At 36.0% G+C, this 25,153-nt stretch overlaps 2 protein-coding genes and 1 long non-coding RNA gene across 4 annotated transcripts in view; 2 read left to right on the forward strand and 1 right to left on the reverse strand.

Annotated features, from left to right (window-relative positions):
- The window catches only part of LOC129938493 (E3 SUMO-protein ligase RanBP2), a 29,271-nt gene extending 12,056 nt beyond the window's left edge, over nucleotides 1–17,215 (reverse strand). Inside the window, exons 1-4 of the mRNA XM_056046102.1 lie at nucleotides 16,915–17,215; nucleotides 5,409–6,440; nucleotides 3,431–5,330; nucleotides 42–3,373 (exon numbers count right to left, since the gene is read on the reverse strand). Coding sequence (XP_055902077.1) covers nucleotides 42–3,373; nucleotides 3,431–5,330; nucleotides 5,409–6,440; nucleotides 16,915–16,986 — 6,336 coding nt within the window. The 5' untranslated portion in view covers nucleotides 16,987–17,215. The remainder of the gene's footprint in view (nucleotides 1–41; nucleotides 3,374–3,430; nucleotides 5,331–5,408; nucleotides 6,441–16,914) is intronic.
- A 5,221-nt stretch (nucleotides 17,216–22,436) lies between these two features.
- Nucleotides 22,437–23,707, forward strand: LOC129939837 (uncharacterized). 2 transcript variants are annotated; one of them, XM_056048002.1, is made up of 3 exons: nucleotides 22,437–22,615; nucleotides 22,673–23,267; nucleotides 23,410–23,707. In XM_056048002.1, the coding sequence occupies exons 1-3, from the start codon at nucleotides 22,524–22,526 to the stop codon at nucleotides 23,542–23,544; spliced, it is 822 nt and encodes a 273-aa protein (XP_055903977.1). In that variant the 5' UTR covers nucleotides 22,437–22,523; the 3' UTR covers nucleotides 23,545–23,707. The 2 variants fall into 2 exon arrangements, with proteins under 2 accessions (XP_055903977.1, XP_055903978.1); XM_056048003.1 differs by having other exon boundaries at nucleotides 22,486–22,615; nucleotides 22,678–23,267.
- Nucleotides 23,708–24,415: 708 nt separating this feature from the next.
- Nucleotides 24,416–25,020, forward strand: LOC129942081 (uncharacterized). Its single transcript, XR_008780971.1, has 3 exons — nucleotides 24,416–24,646; nucleotides 24,702–24,882; nucleotides 24,944–25,020. It is a non-coding gene; the product is annotated as an uncharacterized LOC129942081 (long non-coding RNA).
- The last annotated feature ends 133 nt before the right edge of the window (nucleotides 25,021–25,153 follow it).

Here is a 25,153-nt window from a genome sequence, read left to right on the forward strand (position 1 = left end):
AAATAAATCGAGTAATTCTACAATTATACACAATAACTTACTTTATCTGGCAATGGAATGACTGGAGTGAAGTAAGTATTATTTTCTTCTTCTTCCGCAACTCCATCATCATCTTCGTCGGCCGCATCAACGGGTGAATTAATGGGCTTTTGAGGGCTCTTGCCTTTACCAGGACTCTTGGGCTTTAATACAAAACTAAAGTCTTTTTTATCTAAGGAAAATGAGCTTCCAACAGATGCCGTCTTGTCTCCGCCATTAGATTCAATTGTTTGTGATGGCAAAGTAAAACCAAAGGTTGACTTTGAAATGGTGCCAGTTGTTGTTGTTGTTGTAACCGTTGAACTAGTTGAATCGTTTGAAAAGGTTGTTGCAGGCGAGAATGAAAATGATTTAGGCTCATTCGTCGAGACGGAGTTGGCAAAAGTAGATGACCCAAAGATGTTCGTTGTAGTATTTTTGCCAGCTTCTTCGTCCTGTGGAATTCCAAATTTAAATCCACCACTTACACTAACTCCAGTCTCGCCAAGGTTAGCTTTTCCAAAACTAAACGTTGGTGTTTCAGTTTTCGCAGCAGGTCCGGTATTTCCGACTGGTTGAATACCAAAAGTAAATTTGGCTGAAGGATTCGATGGAGCTAAAATGTTTACTGGTTCTTTTTTAGGCACAGTTGAGTCCTTTGGACTGTTACATGCCTTGCAGTACAAATCGTCACTAATGTTCGTTAGATAACATTCTGAACATATCCATGAGCCTGCTTTAGGTTTGAATTTATCTCCAAATCCTACTGTACTTGACTCTGGTTTCTGAGTTGTTGTTGTTGTTGTTGAAAAGCCAAATTTAAATTCAGATTTAACCTCACCACTTGGAAGCAGTGATTTTGTTTCTTTCTTTGGCAATGTTTTATCTTTTGGATCATTACATGCAGCACAATATAGTTTATCGGCAGTGTTGGATGTGTAACACTGCTCACACTCCCATGAACCCTCTTTTGGTTTAAATTTATTACCAAATCCTAAAGTAGGAGGCTGTGCAACTTGCTGTTTAGCTGATTCCATCGCTTCAGTAGCTACAAATGATTTCGATGCATTTATGCCGGCTGAATTGCCGAATCCAAAACTAAAGGCTGGCTTTGTTGACGTTGTTGTTGTTGATGTTCCTAAAATACCTTTTTTCGGAACAGTATCATCTTTAGGTGCCTCGCAGGAAACACAATAAAGCTTTTCAGCTGTATTTGAAGTGTAACACTGATCGCAATTCCATGATCCAGCTTTTGGCTTAAACTTGTCTCCGAAACCCTTTTCTGCGACTGGTGCAGATGCAGGTGCAGCAATCGTCTTCATAGGTTCTTCATTCTTTGCGTTTTCCTCATTTGCTGCAGTGCTCATTTTAGTTTGAGCTGCAGTTATTACATCCAAAAACTGTGCGCAAGTTTCAGGTGTTTTGAAGCGAATGCTAAGGGTCTCAGCTTGTAGTTCATTTTCGGAGAAGTCCTGTCCAGCCCACATGAGAGCGGTTTTTGAATTCTTGGCATATTTAAAACTGGTATCCTTATACAAACGCTGGTTACAACAGAGCTTATGAATTATTTCACGACGCATCACCAATCTTACATTGTTCATATCGTTTTTGTCGTGCAAGACCTTGATGTTACCTATTCCTCTTTCTTTCCATTCGCTAGCAGTCTTATCAAAGCGCAGTAACTTCGCTCGATGCTCGAAGAGTACAATCTCATTTTCTTCACCAGTTGTCACCTCGACTAGATCGGGCAGTGGAATGACTGGTTGGAATTGAGCTGTTGGAACATATTCATCTTCATTGTCGGATTTGTTATGAGTGTCTGGCTTCGATTCGGCTTGTTTGGGAAGTTCACTAAAGGTTGTTGGAGTTAGTGAAGAACTTACATTGGTATTGATATTAGCAAACAAATTTGCAAATGGCTTTGGTTCTCCGGAGAAGTTAGTTTTATCAAAGGAAAAGTTTGAAAACGGTGATGATGTTTGGGTTTTTGGTTCCTCGGTTTTCTTTGCAGACAATCCTTCGAATAATGTCTTGGGAGGGGCGGATATCTTCGAATTGGCATTAACATTGGCATTGGAATTTTTATTCTGTGTTGGTGTGCTGGTCTTGTTATCGGCAAATGTCTTAGACAAGCCGAAAGGCTTAGGTTTTAAATCTATATTGCCGCTTGTAGCTTTCGACGATAACTGGCTGGCTTCATCGCGAGCAACATTAAAAGCAGCTTCGAATTGTTTTTCTGTTTCGACATGCTTAAAACGAACTAAGAATTTTTCTAGCTTCAATTCTTCATCTGCAAAATCATTAGCAGCCCATATAAAACCTTTATCTGTGGCTTTTGGTTTTGTCAAACTTAATTCACTTGTTATGCGATGATTGGCACAGATTTTGTGAGTTTGATCGCGTCGCATCAAAATTCTGGAAGTTCCATTCTCATTATTTTTGAGGATCTTCAAGTCTCCAACACCGCGTTCCTTCCATTCCTTATCCGCAAATCGGAAAAGTTTAGATCGCGATGAAAACATTACTTCCTCATTTTCCTCTCCAGTTTTAACTTCTATTTCATCTGGAAGTGGAATGATAGGCTGGAAGTCCGGTCGTGGGTCATATTCTATTTCGTGCAAATCAGAGGAATTACTTTCGTTTGTTTTATTCAAACTGTCAGTATTATTCTGTGTCGGTGGTGGTGGTTTAAAACTGAACGATATTGGGCTGCCTGTGGTTATTGTTGTTGAGGTCGTTGTTGTTGTTAGAGGTGTTGGGAATTTCATGGTGAACGGTGATGTCATCGAGGCTGCAGTTGTCAATGTCGAAGAAACTGGTCCCATCATCGGGAAGCTTGTATTTGCCGGTTGTGTCTTTGGAAGGTCGTTTGTGGACACCAAGCTCGGCTTAATATGGTGGGATGGAATTGTTACACTTAAAGTTGGTTGTGGTTGCATGCTAGCACTTGTGGTAGGTAGTGGATCAGAAGAAGTTATAACAACATTTACTGGTGGTCCTTTTTCCACTGGCGCATTGTTAAGTGATTTGTTGAATGTTATTGGAGGAACCGACGGTGGAGCAGTGATATTTGATGGAACTATTTGCGGAACAGATGGCTGGATTTTAGGTTGTAAATTAATGGATTGTAAGGGAGTTGCAGGTAGTGCTGATTGAATTGGAGGTGGTTGTTGTTGTTGTTGTTGAATAGAAGGACCCAACTGTGGTTGTTGAGAAGTGTTTTGGTTAAGCAGTCCAAACAGGTTCGATGTTCTTGAATCAGGAGTTGTGGACATCAGCATTGATGGATTTAGTCCCGGCATATTGAAGTTCATTGCAGTATCCATGTACGATAGTCCCAAGTTATTTCGATTAGCTATAAAAAAAATAAGGATTAAAGTTAAACTTAATTTTGAACGAAAAAAAAACTTACGTAATTGAGATGTATGTGTTCCCATAACAGGTGCTGCAGGCAGCTGTGGTGGCATCATAAGCTGCTGAGCATAATAGTTCATGGCAAAATTACCATACAAAGGACTATTGTATGGATTCATTCCGGCTGCTGCCCCTGGAACATTAACAACACCCCCCGAAGGTGCAGCAGTTGGGGTATGCAACCTTTGACCAACGGGATGTTGCTGTGAATATGTTGGCCCTGGTCCATACATGTTCATCTGTTGCTGCTGGTTATGTTGTTGATTTGAATACATTTGATTTTGCAATTCATCTTCTATGATATACAAATCATCTAAGACATTTGATGCGTCCTCATCGCGACTTGGCGTAATCGACTTTTTTGGCATGTTCTCTTCAATCAAACATAACCTCTCTTTAATATCTTTTAATTGAGTATGAATTTCTAGAACTTCTGGCTTAATATTATCAACAATCTCTTTTTTGACAGAACTCATCATATTTGATATTTGCTTAACCATATTCTCCAGCTCGATTGTTCGCGGCGAGACAATTGAATTTTCACGACGTGATCGATTGCTGGCATTGTATTGTGGAGTCGAATCACCGATTCCAAATTCTGTCTCTGCATCTTCGTAGGAACTGCTGTTGTTGCTTTGTTCATTCATGAACTTAGTCTTACTTTGTTGTAGATTCTTTAACTCATACGAAATAACAGCATTCAGAGGGTGATTGGGATCAACTTGGTTGCTCTTCAACAACTGCAGCGTTTGGTTAAGACACTCGCTTGCTTTGTCCAAATACACACGTTTGTTTTTTTTCGGTGTTTTCATAGCTTCATCTAATCTGCGATAGGCTTCCGATTTAAAGTAAGTTGCAAATGGAAGTTGAATGCCGGACAATTCGTCAATCAACTCCTCATATTCGGATTTTTTAAAGTATTTAACTGCTAAGAAATTCACCGCTTCTTCAGCCAACACGGAAATTTCCCGTTCGGCCGGGGAGCTTTTGGCATTGGCATAAGTAAAATATCTTTTAAATGGTTCCAATACTCCCTTATTGTTCATTTTAAGCATACTTAAGCCACACTTGTACAAATTCTCAGCTCTAGCTTCAACCATTCCCTTCTCAACCGGTTTGCTTATGTCGACAGCACGATTTTCAAAAATCTTGCCCAGTTTAAAAATTATCAGCAAATCAATTTTAGGTCCATTTATGCCTCTCAGTGCTTCTATTCCGTATTGTAAGGTTGCACGAATTTCAGATAAGTTATCGTTGGCGAGATTTTTATACACTTGATAGGCGGCCATCCACCAACTAATTTGATCATCGGTGCACATGTTGTTTTGGATATTCACAAATGGCAGAATCTTTGGTTTGGCCACAATACCTGGATGGTAGCATTCATGAGCTTTACGTTCCATCTCAAGAAGACTCTTAAATTGCAATGTTGCTGCATAGAGAAATGTTTCAATATCGAGTTGATTGAGAGTTTCTGCCCCACAGAAGGACAAATTATTTGTCGAGAAATTCAATCCGTTAAAGAATTTTACTCTTACATTAGCCAAGTTATCATTTCCCAAACAAAGATAAACCATGTGTTGTAAAGATTGTGGATTTAAGTACTGAGCCGCTTCTTCATATTGTTCCAACTCGGCATAGGTGGGCAGTTCGTAAATGGGTTCCGATAATTTGGCACATTTGATTAAATGTGAGGTGCTTTCTTTGACTTTTTGATCGCTGTTGCAGAAAAGCTGTCCAAAGATACCTCGACGCCAGTTCTTATCAGTGCAAAGCTGGCGAATTTGACTTACTAACGCCTCGGACGTAGTCCAGGGGGAGCCGTTTTCAATCATGTTATTAAATTGATTATTATTTTCATTGTTCTCTTCTATACAAGCAACAAGTGTTCGTCCAGCCTAAATATATATATAAAAAAGAAAAACCTTTTACTTAAAGGTATACAGCTCAAAAGAAAATATATATGTATAATTTACCTGAACACATCTAAAAGCTCCTTCCCTATTCCATTGTTGAAGAAGAAGTGTACCATGCTCGTCGCAGTGTTTCATCCATTGTTCCTTAGAATCCGGCCTTGTACTTTGAAAGGCTAACAATAACAAAGGAAGGGAAGTTTTAATTGTTTCCTTCCACTTGTTTTTATTTTGAATTAACTCCCTTTTGAATATCAATGAAGCAGCATGTAAGCACAGTTGACCCTGATAGTGTTCCATGAAGCGTGTCACAAACTCTTTTTGCTGATTCAAAGTATAAATAATCTGAGAGACCTTATACAAATATTGATCAAAGCTAAAGAGCAAATTAGCCGTCTCAGTGCTGCCATTATTGGGTAAATTCGAGTTTGAAGTAAAACTTAAGTGTACTTGTCGCTCCAAGCAGGTTATAACCAACAACCAGAATTGCCAGTCTTTTTTTGCATTTGATATTTGTTCATACTTGCTTAGTACAAGCCACATAACATTGTACCATTCGGCACTTTGGGCCAACATACCATGATTAACCATTTCCAGTTGGTAAGTATTCTGAAAAGCTTCAAGAACTTTATTCTGTTCAATTAAATGACGCACAAGTCGTATGCGTAAATTAACATCCTGTGGCCGTGATGAAATCTCTTTCTGGATAAATTGTTCAACTTGGTTGATCTCAAGATTGTCTTTATTCATGAGTTTGAGACGCAAACTAAAAACAGCATCATGTTGAATTTTTTCAGATTCAGCTAGATCACACCAGTATTTTGCTTTATTAGTGTTCAATGATTTATCGTCGAGTAATAATTGACAAACTTCACCAAGAAGGTCTGGTTGCTTGGGATTAAGTTGTAACGAACGTTGGAATGCTTCAAGAGCTTTGCTGGTTTTCTTCTGATGCAAATAACATTGGCCAAGCAATTTATGGGCTTGATCGTTGTCATCCTTGATGGTCAGATATGATGATACGTACTGTTCGGCAGCTGAATATTCGTTGATTTTGAAGTACAACTTTGCTATGGTAAAGCTACGTAGATTTTTCTAAAATAGTTATAATAATATTATTAGGCATCAGGCTTAAGGATCATTTAAACCCTAAACTATAAGATCTAACTTATATTAAAATTTTTAAAAATTAGATTCATAAAAATTTAAGAAATATTTTATGATTTAATAAAAGTAAAATACCTTTGTGTCAGATAATTAATTTGTATGTAGGCTCTAAGCAACCTCTAAACGCGTTTATCTAAAAATGACTGTATTCATGTTTATTGTAACCTTATGCAGCTTGCATACAATGTTTACAAAATACAAACAACTGTCGGTTATTGGATGATGTAGGAACTGTGGGCCTCGAGCTGTATCTAATCCTTCGTTTTTAACCGCCGGATACAGGTCTTGAGTTTATGTAATGATTTACTAAACTTGCAACACCAAATTTATTGTCCTACAGAGGTTAGTGCGTCGGGCTAACGAAAAGGCCACAATACAAAAAAACACTATGAGAGAGAGGGTTAGAGCTTCCAAAAACGACTTCTTTTTGTGGCAAGTAGACTCTACCTATGCAACTGAAGAATCTAACAAGGAAGAGCAGTTTTAAGACCTCCGGGACATTTTAGACGTGTGTATCATCAGAGGTGCAAATGTTTACTTTTACCACTTCCTTGATGTGACAAACATCAGAGCCTGAGAAATTAAAACCGCCCAAACGAAGGCCTTTAATGTTGCATGTCTTAGCCCACAAGAGAATGCCAAAGACCACAGTGAGCAATAAGTAGAGAAATTATCAGCCGTACTCCTATCAACAAGCTCCAACAACCCGTGGAACCAGTACCGCTATGTCATTTAGGAAGTTGCCGAGACTACCATAGGCTTTCAGCAGCTAAGCAAAAACAATTTGTCCAGAAAACGGAAAGAAGAAAGCTCAATATGCCCAATCTAATAAAGCTGCAAAAATTACAGAGAGCCCCAGTGTAAACTTAGACCAGACAAAACAACGATAGATCAAATATTTATAATAAGGCAAGTAAAAGACCAAATCGTTGTTCTTTTCAAGTCAAAACTCACCATGTTTTCATCGAAGATGTCTGATCTCAGGAACCCGAAAAAAAAACTGGTCCAGCTATACCGCATGACGTTACAAAAACGCGGTGCAACGTGTAAATACGTAATAGCTGTGAGATATTCAAGACATGTGCAGGGCACAGACAAGATGCTTTATCGTGTGATTTTTTTAACCTACTCAGATAGAGCAGATAGGGCACAAAAGTGATATTAACCTAAAATGCACAGTATTTAAAAGGTATTTACAACTGTTTGGCTATGCGAATGATATCGAAATTATCGGCCGCTCCAAGCGAGCTGTTCTAGTAGTGTTCAGAGCAGTTTATCTTCTTTTGATATTTTCCCTGTGCAGATGATAGTGATGATTTTTGAGTGCAGATGATGATTTCAACTACAAAAGTAGGCTGCCCTTGGGTTAGCATAGGTAATGTTTTCTTCGTCGTTAATTTATGTTAAATAAAATTGGGTGCCAGTTGGAAAGTTAACTTACTTAGGACTAAGAACAGGGCCCAGATTATGCAAGACGATGCGTTTAAAGGACTTTTTTTTATGACAATAGCCCTCTTTATCACATCAAAACGATAGTCGTTCCATTGAATCAACTTACGCGGTCTTGCCCCAGTAGTTAATATGTTGTGATACCACAACAGGGACCTTATGATCTTCCCTACTTGTAAAACCTTTTCGAGCTTATTATAAAGCGTTTGAGACAATACATGTTAGAGGAAAGGCTTCGTTTTTATGATGGGGAAGGATATATGAATATATGGTCATAAACATTATTTTGATTTTTAAATCATATATTTCCTTTTAAATAATTTTAAGCAAGCTCAAGATTTTCCAATTTAAGAATCAGTGTCCATTTAGGACTCATATAAAAAAAAATGGGTGGCGTACAGTGGCGAAGGCACCATATAAGTCGATTCCTATCGACTTACCTTTTGTAAATCTCAATATCAACAAGAAAAACTTCATGCAACATGTATATAAACAAATCATACAACAGCAACCCTTTTGACATCGACATTACTTTACAATAATTTAATCAACATGTATTTTCTTCTTCAAAGGTATGCCGGGTTATTATTTCTTCGCTGAGTAGAGCAAAATTTGTTTTCTATCTCGTTTCCTCTTTTACTTCTCGCTAGGCGCGTGCTTCTTTATTCAACCAACGCTTTCTTAAGCATAGAAATAACCCGATGTTCACCGCCTTTCTTTCGATGAATTTCTATGTATCTGAAAATTCACTTGCTTGTGCAAAAACAAACAGGATTGTTGGAAATGGAGAAATACGCATTGCGCATGTCAGGTTGAGCCTAAGCAAAGCAGTGCGTTGACGCACTACACTTGTTATTCATAGAGCAAACAAAAATTCATCCATTCTGTATAGAAAAAAAGCCAAACGTAACCCGTCTTCTATCGACTTATTCGATATTTTCCTTCATTCTCGGCGGATGAAGTTTAAGAAGTAGGGGTTGCCACTTAAGCAAAATTGCGTAGTGAAATTATTTTTGGCAGAAAGTTACTGTAATTTTAATTAAGTGACAAAGTAGCCAACATTAATGAGGCAGATTGCAGTGCAAGGTGTATAAATAAAAGTGTGAACAAAATTTGAATTGGAAGTGATTTGTAAATGTGGTTGCATTTTGTTTAAATTTTAGTAACTTAAAAGTCACAACGGCTCTTATAGGAATAGATTGCTGTTTGAGAGATTTTCTGTTAGATGAAAATAATGACTTTGAGAAACTTAATTTCTTAAAGAAAAAAAAAAGTGGTAGAAATAGGACACTCTACCCCTCCTTTGAGCTTATCCTTTAAATTAGAAAGCAAATATTTCTGGTGTTCTTTTCAATTTGATTCCAAATAATCAAACAGATGTTGAAATCGCAAAGAGAGAAATGTTTTGAGTCTTGGCTTGGCTTGGCTCTGATTTCATAGAGAAATTTGAATCAATTTTTGAAAGTCTAAACGCTAACGGTTGCGGACAACCGCCATTGAAAAGGATATTGCTTGAAACGGATTCAAAAACGCGCTATAAACGCTTTTTTGTACACAAATTAAAGATAATATTATAGGTCAACTTAATGCAAGATATAAATCTTTTACTAATTTAGTATTCTTAGATTAACATTCTTAATAAATCGAAATAGGATTCTTTTGTAGCAACAATGCCGTATAAACAAATATCTTCTTTAATAAATATTTTTCATGGAATATTCGATTTTAAGGCTTTAAAAAATGAACTTAAAGTTTTTGCATACAACTCCATCTCTTCCTCACCTTGAAGATTAAGAACCCATGTTAGACATGTTACGCGACACATTTCCTCAAATTTTTAATTTGAGTAGATTGTTATTAACACTTCCGAATAGTGTTACTTCAGTTGGGAGATCTTTTTCAGCAAGTACATTTCTGATATTTTTTCTAGTCCCTCATTTTTCTCCGACTTAACTTTATAAATAAGTCACGCCTCGCCACTGGTGGCGTAACAGGCCATTCCTGTGTGCGAGTAATGTTGTCAGGAATGGAGGGGATCTACAGTTTATATGCCGACTCGGAACGGCTAATTTTGAGAAAACACTTTTTCATGACAAGAGTTGCTCTTGGAGAATTTCTCAATTCCTCGCAAGAGTCAGTACCCGTAAAAAGACTTTAAATGGCATAGGCAGGGATCGAACCCAAGACCTCTGGCATGACAGTTCAACGCACTAACCATCATGCCACGGGTACTACTAGGACCCATATAACGAGACTAATATTCTATCTACCAAGAGAACTAAGTTGTTTAAACACTTTGGCCAAGTCTGTTTATAATTTCCAGGAAGGCCGAAATCTGACAGGTGTTAATATTTAACTGGTTAGCCATCACTGTGAGAGATGATCTACAGTTTAAGGTTGTTTTTTAAATTGGTGCAGACCGAGTTGAGTTGTTTTATAAGTTTGTCGATTGTCAATTTTGAGACCACAAAAAAGATATACCCAGAAATTTTGCATCTGCCTCTAACAGTAAGGACGAAATTAAATCGTATCGAAATGAATTGATTCTGTACTATTGGCAAGTGCATTCTCTCGCTTCGTGGACCTGTGGAGTGGCCTCCAAGATCGCGCGATTTCACAACGTCCAACTATTTTTTGTATTCTCTTGAGAAATCACTTGTGTACGCAGATAAGCCCGAGAAGATTGACGGCTTTGGAGAGTATTTGACGAGTTATTCCAATTGGGCCTCTTGGCTGGAATTTATTCGGACCAGTCGCGGAGGCCAATTTCCCGAATTCATTTTTTTTAAATAATGGCAAATCCTTATCATTAAGAAAAATTCTTGGCTTTAAGGGGGCCATCCCATGTGATGGGTTCAAAAAATCGATTTTTTTTTTCATAAATTTCTGGTTTAATATGTCTAGAATACGGTAAAGGGATTTTTTTAAATTCTAAGTCGTTTTAAAGATACGACATCAGGTTGTTAAAAAAGATAACACAAATAAAGGAATCGGTGGAAAAGGACCAGGTAAACTTACTGATAAAGTTATTCAGGAAATCTTTAATGAAGGTTTTGAAGGTAATTTGAAAGTAATGACGGTTATGGGACGCCCTATAAGCCGCGAAGCCCATGCTTATGTTGAGAAACGTGATGAAAAGCGAATCTCACGTTCTGAGAGGCGGGTAAGTGATGCCGTTAAACAACATAGAATTGATTCAAGAGCTACTTTGAAAGAGTTTCAAGAAGAAGAGGAAGGAATACTCTATGGACCAGGCATCACCGATTGAAAGGTAAGGTGATATTTGCATAGTTAAGAGGACTTGAAACTTTAAATGCATTTTTCTCAAAACTGCGTTTTTCAAACTTTCCTTCATCGTATCTCAAAAACTGCTTGACCGAATGACTTGAAATTTGATGGGTTGGATACAGCACATGTAAACGCATGGAATGAACTATCGACAAGCAAAAATTCCAATAATTAAAACGCAAAAATCTCTAGATAAGCCAATCAGCCGGAATCGTATAGGAACTGCGAGCCCATTTTTTCGAGGTGGAGTTGTCTACACCGGTCTAACTCGTGTTCTTTACAATGTTTTTAATTCAAGTTTTTTATTTATACTGTCGAACTATGTTAACAATTAATAATAAGCTTAATAAAGTTGTATCTATTTACTGGTAGTAAAAAAATTCTGAAAATTACTTAAAATAAAGACCGTCACATGGGATGACCCACTTAACTTCTTCTTGAAAACCACACGTCTTAAAAAAAATACCCTATTGAAGACGATTGACTAGAGTCGATAAAAAACCATACAACGCATTTAGATGGAAGATTTGAATTGATGATACTAGTAAAACCTTTGTTTGCCTCTCGCCTATTGCTTTTTATTGAATTTTATTCCCAGCACTTCCTGTTCTTGTTTTTTTTTAATTCAAATGAGAGTGAAATAGTAATTCTTTTGTTTATGGGCTGAAGTGTTAAGTGATCAGTATTCTTTAAAATACGGCTATTTTTGTTGAGGGGAGTAATGTAACTGGCTTTTTCACTAGAACAATTATTTTTGAGTGGGGCTCGAGAGTTGAAAATGTTTCAGTTAGATGACGGTCGCCTTTCAATCTTACGAGTTCTATTTTTAATTTTCAACATACTAAAGTGGGTTTTTGGGTAACCTGCCGAAATATGAGAATTGTACTCCAGTTTCGGAAAAATAAAGGCTTTCTAAATCATAGCCAGATCAAGAGGACTATGGAGAGCTGATTAGTTTGTTTGATGGAAGAATCACTATTTGGAGAGTGTTCTTAAAAGTACCAAAGAAGACTCTCCCATAAAATCGTTTACGTTCTAAAATATAGATTATTATTATTGGTATAAGTTTTGATTATTAACAATAAAGAGAAAATAAAAAAAAAAGAAAAACTTACGAAATTAAAACTATGCAATTATAAATTTAAAATTTGTAAATTGAATTTAAAAATAACACACTTAGAACATAATTTAAAAAAATAATAAGGTAAGTTATTGGCATAAGCCATAAGCCAAAATATAGGTTAGGTTAGGTTAAATGGATATCAGTAATGAATTAGGACACACTTAGGCCAGTTTAATGTTTGTGATACAACATGAAACTTGAGACTTTTATCTAAGCTGAATAAAACCAGTTTGAGCCCTTTAATAACCGTGAAAGACTGATTATGTAAGATTAGATTGATTTTTATTGTTTCTATTCTTTTTTATATAACAAATTATTTTACAAAAAATCAGTAAGCATGGCTTTGCCGTCTGCCTGATGGGACATTAAAAAATAAAATAAAACATTTATTATTAAGTTTGTGTCTATCTTTTAGAACATTACATTTTGTTTTGTTGTTAAAACTCTTCATTGATAATTTGATTGCGATAGCTCATAGCATATTTATAAAAATAAAAAAGTTCCTTTAAATTGTTTTCACAGTTGAGACGTGCTAAGACTTCTTCTTCCGATAACGTATTACTTCCAAGATAACTTCTTCGTATTTTTTTCAAAATAGGTCATCTTCCAATGAAATGCATAACATCTTCTCTCCCCTATAGGTTGCAAAGGTTACAGTAAATTGGTAAGTCAGGACAGAGTGGGATATAATTAAGACGAATAAGCTCTCCTCTCATTTTGAAAATAACGATATAATTTCCATCACATTTTCGTTGTGAAAATAATTTCTTTCGCACAATTATGATTTAAAATGCTGTATTTAGATCTGTGTACTGATGCAGTACCTAAGCTTATACACTCAGCTCTGTATTGTTCATTTTCTTTTGAAATAAGGTTTTGGAAAACATCTGTGCACTACCAAAGAGTTCTTCTTTCAAGGGTCTTTCTAGCAATTATTTTTGGAAGTCTATCATCTGGCATTGCTAGAACTTTCGTAACATAATCAAAATGCAGTTTTAAGGTTTTAATAAAAAGTGGTGATAGTCCTGTTTCTATATTTATCATGTAGTTGAGCGTTGTATTTGGCAGATTGAAACATTTTTTGACGTAGTTCCTTAGCTGTTTCTCAACGGTTTCTTACTGATAGTACCCCAAGACTGTGCTGCATACAACATCACAGACTCAGATAAAGCTGGAAATGCTTCATATTTTAGACTGTAATCAACATGTTATTTGAAAAACATCTTTTCCAAGTTGCGGGGATATGGCACTTTTAGCTTTTACTGACTTTTCTTTCAAGTGAGGTTCCATGCTGTGATTGTTAGTTATCCTGACTCCAAGATACCTGTATGCTTTTACAATTTCAATGGGCTGTCCTTTAAGATAAAATTTTTCGTTTCTGCAAGCTCTGCCAGATCCCTTTTTAAAAATCATTATTTTTGACTTCGTAAGATTCACCGTAATTGGCAGTACGAATTAAGACGGTTAATCATAATTTGAAGAGAATCTGGTGAGTATGCAAATAAAATTACATAATCTGCAAATAAAAGGACCTTTGTAAGAACTCCATCTATGTTTATGCCACCTGGTAGAAAGTCGGTCAGATCATCGATGTACATGGCAAAGAGATATGAACTTAGAGTGCAACCTTGCTGAACCCCCTTTGTTGCCTCAAACCATTCTGAAATCTGAATTCCACTCCACACAGCCGATTGATTATCCTGATAGATGTTTCCGAGAACCCTTCCAAACTTTATGCTCATTCCAGCATTTTATAGCTTATATATTAAAAGCATTTCGATCGATATTGTCGAAGGCTGCCTTGAAATCAACAAAAAAGCGAATAATTTTGTTGTTTTGTTCGACAAATGTACCCGCTATATTTTGCAGTATGTTTTTTTTTTTTGTTTCTCTCTGTCTAACGGTCTTACAAGATTTTCGATATTCTGAATTCTTCAATTTACCTTCGAATAGATTTTCTCTTCCCTGACTGATTATGTTAATATGATTGAGCTCGTTTAGATCATTACATCCTGGGCAAGTCTTGTTTTTTTTGAGCTAGAAAAACGGATGTACAGATGAGGAGAGGAACCGTTTTCTCCTCTTCCCCCTTCTGCCTATTAGACAGTGCACGGTGATGACACCGATTATCGAGCTTATATGAAGTCGGCTTAGGGATTTCGGTTTCGGTACCTGACACGTAGTGATGTTATATACATGTAGCGACGTGTTATATGGATTGTACTGTACCATTTTTGGCGAGTTCATCAGCCTTACAATTTCCTGAAATGTCTCTATCACCGGCACCCAGCAAAAGTGAATATCAAACTATGGTGCCATTGAAGATGATCGACAGTTATAGACTGTTATAGAGTTTAGAGACAGATTTCAGACGCTTGAAAGTTTCGCCTTGAACACGCTACAATTATTAGGAAGGAGAGTTCAGAGTACACACCACCACCAACCATTTCATTTGCTTTTGATCCATCTGTGTAAAAGTGGATTGACCCACTGGTTTTTTCTCAAACCCCACCTCAGTCTATCAACTCCTACTCTCACATCCCAGTGATGATCATCGGGTGCCTAGTACCTTAACTGGAGATTAGGCTCTAACCCCAGTGGAAAGTTGTTGGAGGTAGCAAACGAGAGAGGTTGGGAAAAGTGTTTCCAATCAGGCACCTCTCCTTATCCAGACGGCAGCGGAGGAATTCCCGGGATGGAATCCAGTTAGGTTGAACTACTTAGTGAACACCTTATAGGGCTTCTTCGAATTATTCGGAGCCCAAGCTTATAAGGTTTGGCCGGCTCCCCGTCATCTGAGTTATACTAAGGAACTGGCCCTCCAGGTTGGAGGTTGTGCCGTCGGGGTGAATTCCTGACCACGTATAAGTATCCTAGTTGCGAAGCACCAACAAACCTCGGATACAGACATATTAACTGTTGACAACACACGGAAACGAATTAAGGACACCGAAATTCAGATAAGCACGTGGAATGTTAGTTCATTTAACAGACCACGTGCAGCCGATGAATTAGCGTAGGCCCTAGACTGCTATAAAGCAGACATCACTGCCATGCAGGAAATACGATGGGATGGGCCGGGCAAAAAGAGGATGAAAAACTGCGATATTTACTAGTGATGTCCTAGTTCACACAGAACTGTACACCACCTTAAGTAAGTAAGCCTCATTTATTCCCAACAGCTTTTTGCAAGTAAAGAGTTACAGTAGCTTTTTTACTATTTCTTATACCTATATTGCGTTTAAAATTTAGTTTTTCGTCTAAAATAAGACCCAGAACTTTGATTGGGCACCTTTAATACAGAAAGGGTTAACATATGCAATTTTCTATTTCTTCGTAATAGGACCACATCGGCTTTGTCTGGGTTGACACTCAGTTCGATCAACCCAAAGTATAGAAGTCTAAGTCACTTCTGGCAGCGTCGAAATAGTAGAAAACTATTCTGCAATTAATTTGGTTCTGTCAATAGAGCACATAAAAATAATCCCTTTAAAAATTTGAAAGAATCCGACGGCTAATGTTTTTTAAAAGTTCAATCCAAATTTTGACGGAATCTAAATTTTAATAAATATGATTTAAAATCATGAAAATAATATTTTTATTTTTAAAATCATAAAATGAAAATAAAAATAAAAACGAACCAGCATAGTGTTCAAATATGCGTTTCGCCCCGGTGCAATGGGCTCATCAGAAGATGACCATTGCACTTTGTCTTGACGCATATTTTCTCGAATAAATCGAGATTCCATATAATATGAGCTACATAGAGCTACTGCGAATTATATTTTAATGATTTCGAAACGTTTTTCGTTACCAAAAAAGGCTATGATCAAAATGTTGTTGTTTTTAAGGGATTGACATCAATTTAAAAACTTTCTACTCAACATTATAAATATAAACAAAATCTTTTCAGTTTTTTTTTTTTTTTTTTTTTGAGGACTTGCACATTTTCATTGACATTAATTTAATAAATTTTATGATTTACAAACCCTTGGAGCAAACGGGTGTATTCACTATAAATCGATATAATTTAACATTTTAATTTGAAGGTCTTCAATATTAAATCAATTAACTTTGCAATGATGGTCCAATTAACTTGGTATTAACGGCTATTTGTTTGATTTACGCTGCCGCTGGGACATACAAACATTTTATTGGTTCCCTTAAAAAAAAGAGAAACTCAAGTATATTTACTGTTTCTTGTTGGATTTTTGCCCACTAGCAGCATCCCTTTCACAACAAATAAATATAAAATTAAAACTATACCCGCGTCATGCCCATGACCCGCCATTAGAATTCGCAAGTGGAGTTCTGGCTTTGAATCGGCTCGGCTGTCCCCTGTCGGCATCGGCATTTCTATTTCGCAACTTCAAATGCAACAAAATCGAACACTAAACGACTCGTTCGCACATTGAGACACACAAAAATAAATACAAAAATGTATTTTTGGAAATTTACAAATCTTTTTTTAATTGCAACCAATGACGTTTGTTTAAAATAAATATGAATAATTTGCAGAATTAAATAACCATGCATTTTTACCTCATTTTCCGAACGTAATTTTGCCAATGCAGTGCGCACATGAAGATCTACTTCCTTCTTTGTTTTAAACATTTTTTTCACTTTCCAATTTTCTAATATTTAATTTATTTCAATATTTTTCAATTGAGCAAAAATTTAGAACTGTTTTATCATAAGCTCAGGAGCTGAATTACACAAATTGATTGGTGTTTCAATGATATATGTTACAGTAAACTTAACTGATTTTATTTGCAAATTCACAAAAGCTCCCACAACGATTATGATTTTTTCCACATTTCTGTCGATGCTCGATGGCGGTTCGGTTTCTTTTTGTTGGCTAGATTTTTTTTTTGAATTTTTAAAGGTGAAGTTGGATGGGGTTTGAAAAATTTTGACATACAACAGGGTGGTGTACAGCTGCATAATTGAGAATTGACCAGTTTATGTTTCTTAGGTTTCTTAGAATTTTCTCGGGCCAATTGACAGAGGAAGAGTAATGAAATAAATAGACACAAATCATTATTCATTTTTACCCTAGCAATCGGATAAGCTTTTTATTTATTTTGCTTCGTTTTCAATTGTCGGATGGAAAAATCTTAAGGAATCCAATCATACGAATTTTATTCTCAGATTTGTGACAGCAAAAGAAATTTGTATGAGAAATTGTGTCCTTATTTCTGAAATCTTAGAAATATAAACTGGCCAATTGGCCGAGTTTGGTTGAATATCTGAAGGTATCTAGGCATTGACATACTATACATGGACTGCTAGTAGCCAACTTCACGATGGTTCCACTTTTAACGGACAAAACACTAGCGCAAAGAGGGCTATGCGGAAAAATTGTGTAATATTTACGTTTAATACTCACAGCCACTGCTGTCGTTCTTGCTACTATAGTAGTATTTTACTTTTTTCAGAGTCAACTGCTACTCTACCCATGGACAAAAACTACTCCCTAAAATAAAACGGAAAAGAAATTTGTATTTGGTTTACAATAAAAACAAAAAATTAAAATTTAATGCTAATTATAGTGCAACAGCAGAAAGAAAATTTTCAGATGCAACCCTTATAAAAGATAACGGCTAGGGGCAGTTAGCAGGGCAAAAAATTTGAAAAAAATCCCGATTGAAATCCACCGACAAAATTTTACTGACAGAAATCTATCATTGTAATTGTGTAAAATTGGAACACAAATCAGTAGAACGATTCGTTTCACTTTTGAAAGTATCAGCTGTTCAGGAAAATGAATTTCCGTCCGTTGTAGAGGAAAACAAATGCGCAATTGCACTTTTTTTCTCAAACAAAAAATTCTTTGTGTCATTTCCGAAGGATGGTTATATAATTTTCATTTCTAATCAAAGGAAAACACCGTACAAATTTTTTTCTGGATCGATTTCAATGGTAGCTATAATTGGCCCCTTAATGTTTGTAACTGAAAATATGAAACATCGAATTTACAAAAATAAATTCATAAATATTTAAACATGTACATATGTTAATGTAAAATATAATTTCAAATGTCAATTTCTTATTTAATAAACAAAAAGTGATAAATTTAAATTATTTATTTCAATATTAGTATTTTAAAATGTTGGACTTTGAGCAGTGAAAGCAAAAATTTGGTACGACATTACATCCAACTATTTGTCTGTTTTCGGAACATTAACCTTCGCAGTAGGTCAATTAACTTCAAATTAGGACATTATTATTTTCAGTTTTTAATTTTATTCATGGGATGTGTTTGTTCTTTTTTTGTTTTACTCCTCAATTTAAGAAAATACTCCCCAAAATGATAGAAATTCTACTCTTGAAATTTTTAAAACGACAGCACTTCTCACAGCCAATATTTTCAGATGTCAGAAAAAGCTTATCTCAACTAAATACAAACAGATGTCGCTAAATATTTCATAACTTTTTTTGCCACTGTGCTTGGAAGGGCTAGTGTAGTTAACTTGAAGTGGAACTATTTTTATTCAAATTTTTTATGGAAAATTTACACCACTAGCAGTCCATGTATAGTATGTCAATGTATCTAGAAGTATCTCTTAATTAAAATAAATAAATAAGGTGGCACAACAGTCCGTTGAGAACTAGGGCCTAGTGACTTGCAACTCTCAACCATGTGAGTAATGTTGTCAAAGTAAGAGGGGACCTAGAGTTTTAAGCCGAATCCAAATTTGAGAAAGCACTTTTCATGACCAGAATTACTTTTGGAGAATTTTCCAATTCCTCGCAAGAGGCAGTACTCGTGAAAAAAAACTTTAGATATCATAGACGGGGACAGGGATCAAACTCAAGACCTCTAGCTTGGCAGTTCAAAGCAATAATCATCATAACCCTCCTCCTTTTTTCTATCTCGTCTTTTGAGCATAAAACGGCGGACTAACAGCTTCACCCTACTTGGGGTCGTGTGTATTTGAAAAAGTGAACTTGGAAAATTAACTTAAAATAGAAATAAATTTTTTCTCGCTCTAAAATTGCTATACTTATCTAATTATTAAATATTTGCATATATCTATCAAACAAAACAACGCTTGTCGAAATTCGTTCTGCGGTAATGGAAAGTTGAGCCACGTCATGTGAATATCTGATATTGATTTATTTTGTGAAAAAGGGATGCAACAAATAAGATTAATGTTTGTGGGATGAAGGGAAAAGACTAAATTTCTAAATTATAGTGAAGACAAACATATTAAAGCATCTTCGGTGTCTGTGTCAGTATCGTAAGAATATTACAAGCCTAACATAATAGCTTTACACTTGTTCTTTATTTTCGAATTTTGTTTCTATGATACATTTTTAAGATGCATGCGACAGGAACACCGACTTATCGGAAGGAAAAAGAGAGATCATGAGAAGCATCCGGTAGAAGATGTTGAGAGATTCAAAAGCAGGAATGAAGTTCGAAAGTTTAATGAGCAAATGAATTGAAATTTATAAGTACATAAACCTCGAACAGAAGGCGAAAGTGGAAACATCATAGATGACCACTTCTGCAGACTGTATAACGGCGACGACAAACTGAGTTCCACTGTCAGGAAGGATGATCTATTCCACATAGACGACGAAAGCCAACAATCCCGTCTTCCGAACTCACAAAAAGTAAAGATTGCCATATCTAAGCTGAAGTCTAGAAAAGATGCTGAAGTAGATTGTTTGAATGCCAAGCTCTTCAAAATAGCTGGAGATAATTTGGTTAGGAGCATGCACCAACTTATCTGTAAGATATGGTCGGAAGAAAGCATGCCCGATGAATGGAAATTTAGTATTGTTTGATCGCTTCTAAAATAATATATGTATAATATAATATGTAAAGGTCCAAACCCCGTCGTCAACAACCTGATAAGTCCGTATCAATGGGTTTTTAGACCAGGAAATTACACAATTTATTAAATATTCACATTACGGCAGATCCTCGAAAAAAAATTAAAGAACATCAAATCGACCCCAACCATCTTTTCCTCGATTTCAAGGCCGCATATGATAGCATCTACAGGGGAAGCTGTATAGGAATTCGTGCTGCTCCATAAAGGTTAGAAACAACTTAACAGAACCTTTCCATATCCAAAAAGTGGATGTGATGCGATTTATCATCTTCCTTGAAAGAAGAGTGCAGAGCACCCACGTTAACACTAGAGGCACCATCATTCAAAAGTCTGTCCAATTGCTGGCATATGCTGATGACATTGACATGATCGGGAGAACCCTGCGTGATGACGTGAGCTTCGTGAGTATTCAGGCAGAGAAAAATGGGTTTAGCAGTTAATGAGGGCAAAACAAAGTACATGCTGTCGTCAAGAAAGGACGACATACAACATCGACGTCTTGGTCGAAACGTCACCATCAACAGACGTAACTTTAAGGTAGTCAAGGACTTCTTCGACCTAGTTTCCGCTGTATACGGAGAAAACAACACCAGTGTTGAGATCAAACGAAGAATAACTCCTGCTTACCGCTGTTTCTTTGGGCTAAGAAAGCAATTGAGTGGTAAAGTCCTCTCTCGAGGGACCAAAGTGTTGCTATATAAGACCCTCATCATCTCTCCTGCTATCCGGTGCAGAAGCATGGACTATGACAAAAGCGAATGAAAGCAACTTGGGTTGGTTCGAGAGAAAAGTTCTTCGTGTGATCTAATTAGTAAATTGGAGAAGAAGATGGAATGACGAGCTGTACGGGATGTACAGCGACGTAGACTTAGCCGGAAGAGTAAAAATTAACGACTAAGATGGCTGGGTCACGTAGATCGCATGGAAACCAATGCTCCGGCTCAGAAAGTCTTCGAATCCACACCCACAGAACAGCGCAGTAGAGGAAGACCGCGGAGCAGGTGGCGCGCACAAGTGGAAATTGACTTTAACCAACTTTCAGTGCGAAACTATAGACATGTAGCTAGGGACCGAGCTGGATTAGAAGTTTTTGTGTGACGCTCTAGTTCACACTGTAGCGCCACCTTAAGCAAGTTAGTAACTAGTTAGTTTTTTGAGTGTCATGTCATGACTTTCAAATTCAAAACTTTACTTCACAAACCTCTACTTTAAGTTCATAGCACAACAACTACCAACCAGGCAAGCTACAAGTCCATAACGATTTATATTTTGTACCTATTGTAAAGAAATATTACTTATTTCTTTTCCAAATTGACGAGAATCCTTTTACATAAAGCATTAAATGAAATTGTGGAGAAAATAAATCTAAAAGTAATAAAGTTCAGCTTTCAATTGAATGAAAAAAACATTAACAATTGTCATTTTGACAGAAGTAAATTTGACTTGATAGTTAGTCTGGTATTACACAGAGCATGTATTTAATGTACATCAATCTTCTATTTTGTTTTGAATAATGCGCGCATTATTACACGAAGAATTTTCAGATAATTAGGTAAGTGCATTATTTTGACAGATATCTTTTATTTCTACTTTTGTTGCTTCCCTCGTCCACTTGAATTCATTTTTATTTCCCACATTGAGGTATTAGCTCTACTAAACAAAAAAAAAACAGGAAGTTAAGCAAATGCGATAAAATACAAAGAAAAGGAAATACAAACTTCCGCACTTCATTGATGCAAGGAAAAACATTCTCATTCAAAATACGCGATTCCTTCGAGGTTTCATAATGCAGTAAAAAAAACTTTCATATACTTCTTTTTTCAAGCCTAAAGTATCAAAAAGAACATCCATTTTGAAAATTAAGAACATCGTTGCTTTTCACAATAGTACATTTTATACTGTTAACTGTCAGTCATCTGTGCTTCTATTGGAAACTTCAACCACCCAGTAAGTTATTTGACACTTAAACTTTTTAGACTTATCCATCAGTTATCGTGAAACACTAAAGTGCATTTTATGTTCTTGACTATGAATGCACATACGCACACGTCATTTCATATCCATCTTTATGAAACTGAACAGAGACTTTATTGAAAACAAAACTATCACAATTTGGTTGCAAGGAAATATAAAAATCTAAACAAACAGATCTACACATTTGTTTTGGCAGCTTGTTCTTTTTGACAAGACAAAATCGAAATGACAGATGATAAAAATGTTAAAATAAGGACTACATAAACAATAACAAATTAATTCTATTCTAGTTCAAGAGTCTAGAGAAAAAAACATTGGAAATAATTCATCATGTCCAAAAGATGCTGTGCACAACATTGTTTCAATTGCACTTTATACACAAAAAATATTTCCTATTTCAGTTTCCCCAAAAACAAAATGTTGTAAGTAAACTATCAATATATTCAAGACAGAGATGAAAATGGTAACTTCTTTCCTAGTGCAGATCAATGGGCTGATTTAGCCGGACGCAGTGACCTCAAGGAAAAGCCACTAACTCGTATCATTAAGTATTTTCTATGCTCAGAACACTTTACAGCCAATTGCTTTCATGACAAAGAAACAAGACAAATTCTCAAGAGAGATCTTCCTCATTCAATTGCGCTTCCTTCCATTTTTAAAAATAATCTTCATGAAACAATGCAAATCTCCAACCCAAAACAATCAATCGAAGTTCATAATATCGTACTCCTTCAAAACGACGATGATGAGAGTAAACCAAACAACAGTATTCTCGGTTATGAAATCGATTCGAATAGTTTGAGTGAAGAATATTCCTGTGATTCAGAAAAGCCAAGTAGAAAAGAAATCTGCAAAACGATACAAGATGGAAGGGATGTTCTAGAAATAGAATGTCTTGAGTCGGAAGAACAAGAGAGTCACCAACAAGACGAGAATGGAGATAATTTGAATGCCGTTTATCTACCATATCAATGTAGACTTTGTTTTAAAGAATTAAAAAATGATGATCTCATAACAGCATTCGAGGATTCCTTACATTTACAGGAGTTCATAAGTAGAGTCATGAGTGACAAGGTAATAAAATGGAGCTTGCATTTTATTTCTTTTCAAAGTCTGAAGCATTTTCCTTGCCATTAATAATTAATGCATCTTCGAAAATAAATCTCAAAGTCCGATACGGTAATTACACTTAAAATGTACTTCTTTCTTTTTCTAGATAACTGTTGGTGATGAATTTTCCCAAGTTGTATGTAAAAATTGTGAAAATAACTCATTGCTGTGCCTCATAATAATCCAACAAATGGATGCAACTCAGCAGAAAATCGCATCTTCTAGCGAACACCTTACATAGCACAAACGGAAAGTCCAAGACCCCATTTCGAATGAGAAGGTAACGATGGCTTGTAGTTAAAGACAGACTTTGATTTATGTTTTTAGAAATTATGACACATTTTGTATGCACAATGATTGAAAATTTAGAAATTGTAAATAGATTAATAAACTGATAAAGAAGATTATGGAATTCTTAATTAGTAGAAGTCCGTAAAGGCTAAGTGACAGCTTGGGAAAAAAAATCAAAAAAACAAACAAATCAAGATAATTTGATTGCCTTTAAAAAGCTAATTCGAAGTTCAGAAGACAGCTTAAAATTGCGAAAGCAAAAAGCTTCGAAGATCTAACGTCAAAAATAAACCCAGGAACCCAACTATGAAAAATATGGATTAATATCCGTTGTTTAACTGGCAATCTTACTTCACTAGCCATCAACCAACTTATTTAAACAAACGGCCCACTCTCAGATCCTATTGAAATTGGTAACTATATTGCTTGCTTAAATACTCAGAAATTTCCAATTTTAAAGAGGAATTCAAAACATTGAAATATGAGATTACTACCCAATCAATCGTATTGTCTACAGCTAATTCCCAAGCCCATCTCATTTAACGTGAAATTTCTATCGTTGAACTATGAAGCCTGTCTTCATAAACTGAACGGAAAAAATCCAGGCAGGGACAGAACATTGTACCCCATGACTATGATTAAATACGTCCAGGTTAACGAAGCATACAATACTATTCTTAAAACCGCAGCTATTCCCCAAAACCTGGAAAACAGCCGTAATTCTTCCGATTGCCAAACCTAACCTAACAATGATAAACTTACTCATAGACTTTGAAAAAGCATTCGACAGAAAAGGAATACATGTACAGCCCAGTTCTAAATGAAAATTCCCAGGGAAATATTTCCCTTTTCCCTTCTCTCATATTCTAAACGAAAAATTCCCGGGGATTTTGTTCCCTTTTCTCTTTTCCCTTATTATAAACTAACTTCGAATGTGGGAACAAATACTCCGAGAAAAAAGTAGGCATTCTAAATGTCAAAAGAAGGGAATTAAAAAATGTATTTGGCGCGAGTTTCTTCCCGATAAATTTGGTGGGGAGTTTGACCAAAATGTAAGATTTTATTTATTTTTTAAAACAATAAATGTTAAAATTTGAGTTTTTTTAGGTCTAAAACAACAAACAAGTGCCAGCTTCAAATTCTGTTGAGTTTGATGGAAGCCCAACGCGATATTGCTTGTGGCTTCCAGAAAGGAAGCAAGGAGGAGGTGTTACTGTTTTGGCATGCGGCTGAAAATGCTTTAAATGCATCTGGGCCACCAAGCAAAAACATATCGGAATGGAAAAAGGTAATTTTTTTAAACGAAAATTCGATAATTTATTATTAAGAAGTGCGTGTTATTATTTTAGGTGTGGTGTGACCAGAAAAAATATGTTAGAGCTAAGGCTGCTACAAACCTTAAGGCCAGAAATGGTACTGGCGGTGGTACTTTCCGACTATGAACAGGCTGTCTACGACTTAATTGGGATGAAAGAGTCAATAGAAGGTGTAACAGCAAAAACTTTTGGCCTGGAAACAAAAAAGGTAAACAAAGAAAATGTTCAACCTCCGGAAAACGA

The sequence above is a fragment of the Eupeodes corollae genome, chromosome 1 (genome assembly GCF_945859685.1).
Source record: "Eupeodes corollae chromosome 1, idEupCoro1.1, whole genome shotgun sequence".
NCBI lineage: Eukaryota > Metazoa > Arthropoda > Insecta > Diptera > Syrphidae > Eupeodes > Eupeodes corollae.

Bases quoted from the DNA above. Each gene is read 5' to 3' on its own strand.
- LOC129939837 (XM_056048002.1), top strand. From the start codon at position 22,524: ATGTCCAAAAGATGCTGTGCACAACATTGTTTCAATTGCACTTTATAC. The intron at 22,616-22,672 runs GTAAGTAAACTA...CTTCTTTCCTAG, and splicing joins TTCCCCAAAAACAAAATGTT to TGCAGATCAATGGGCTGATT. The intron at 23,268-23,409 runs GTAATAAAATGG...TTCTTTTTCTAG, and splicing joins GTAGAGTCATGAGTGACAAG to ATAACTGTTGGTGATGAATT.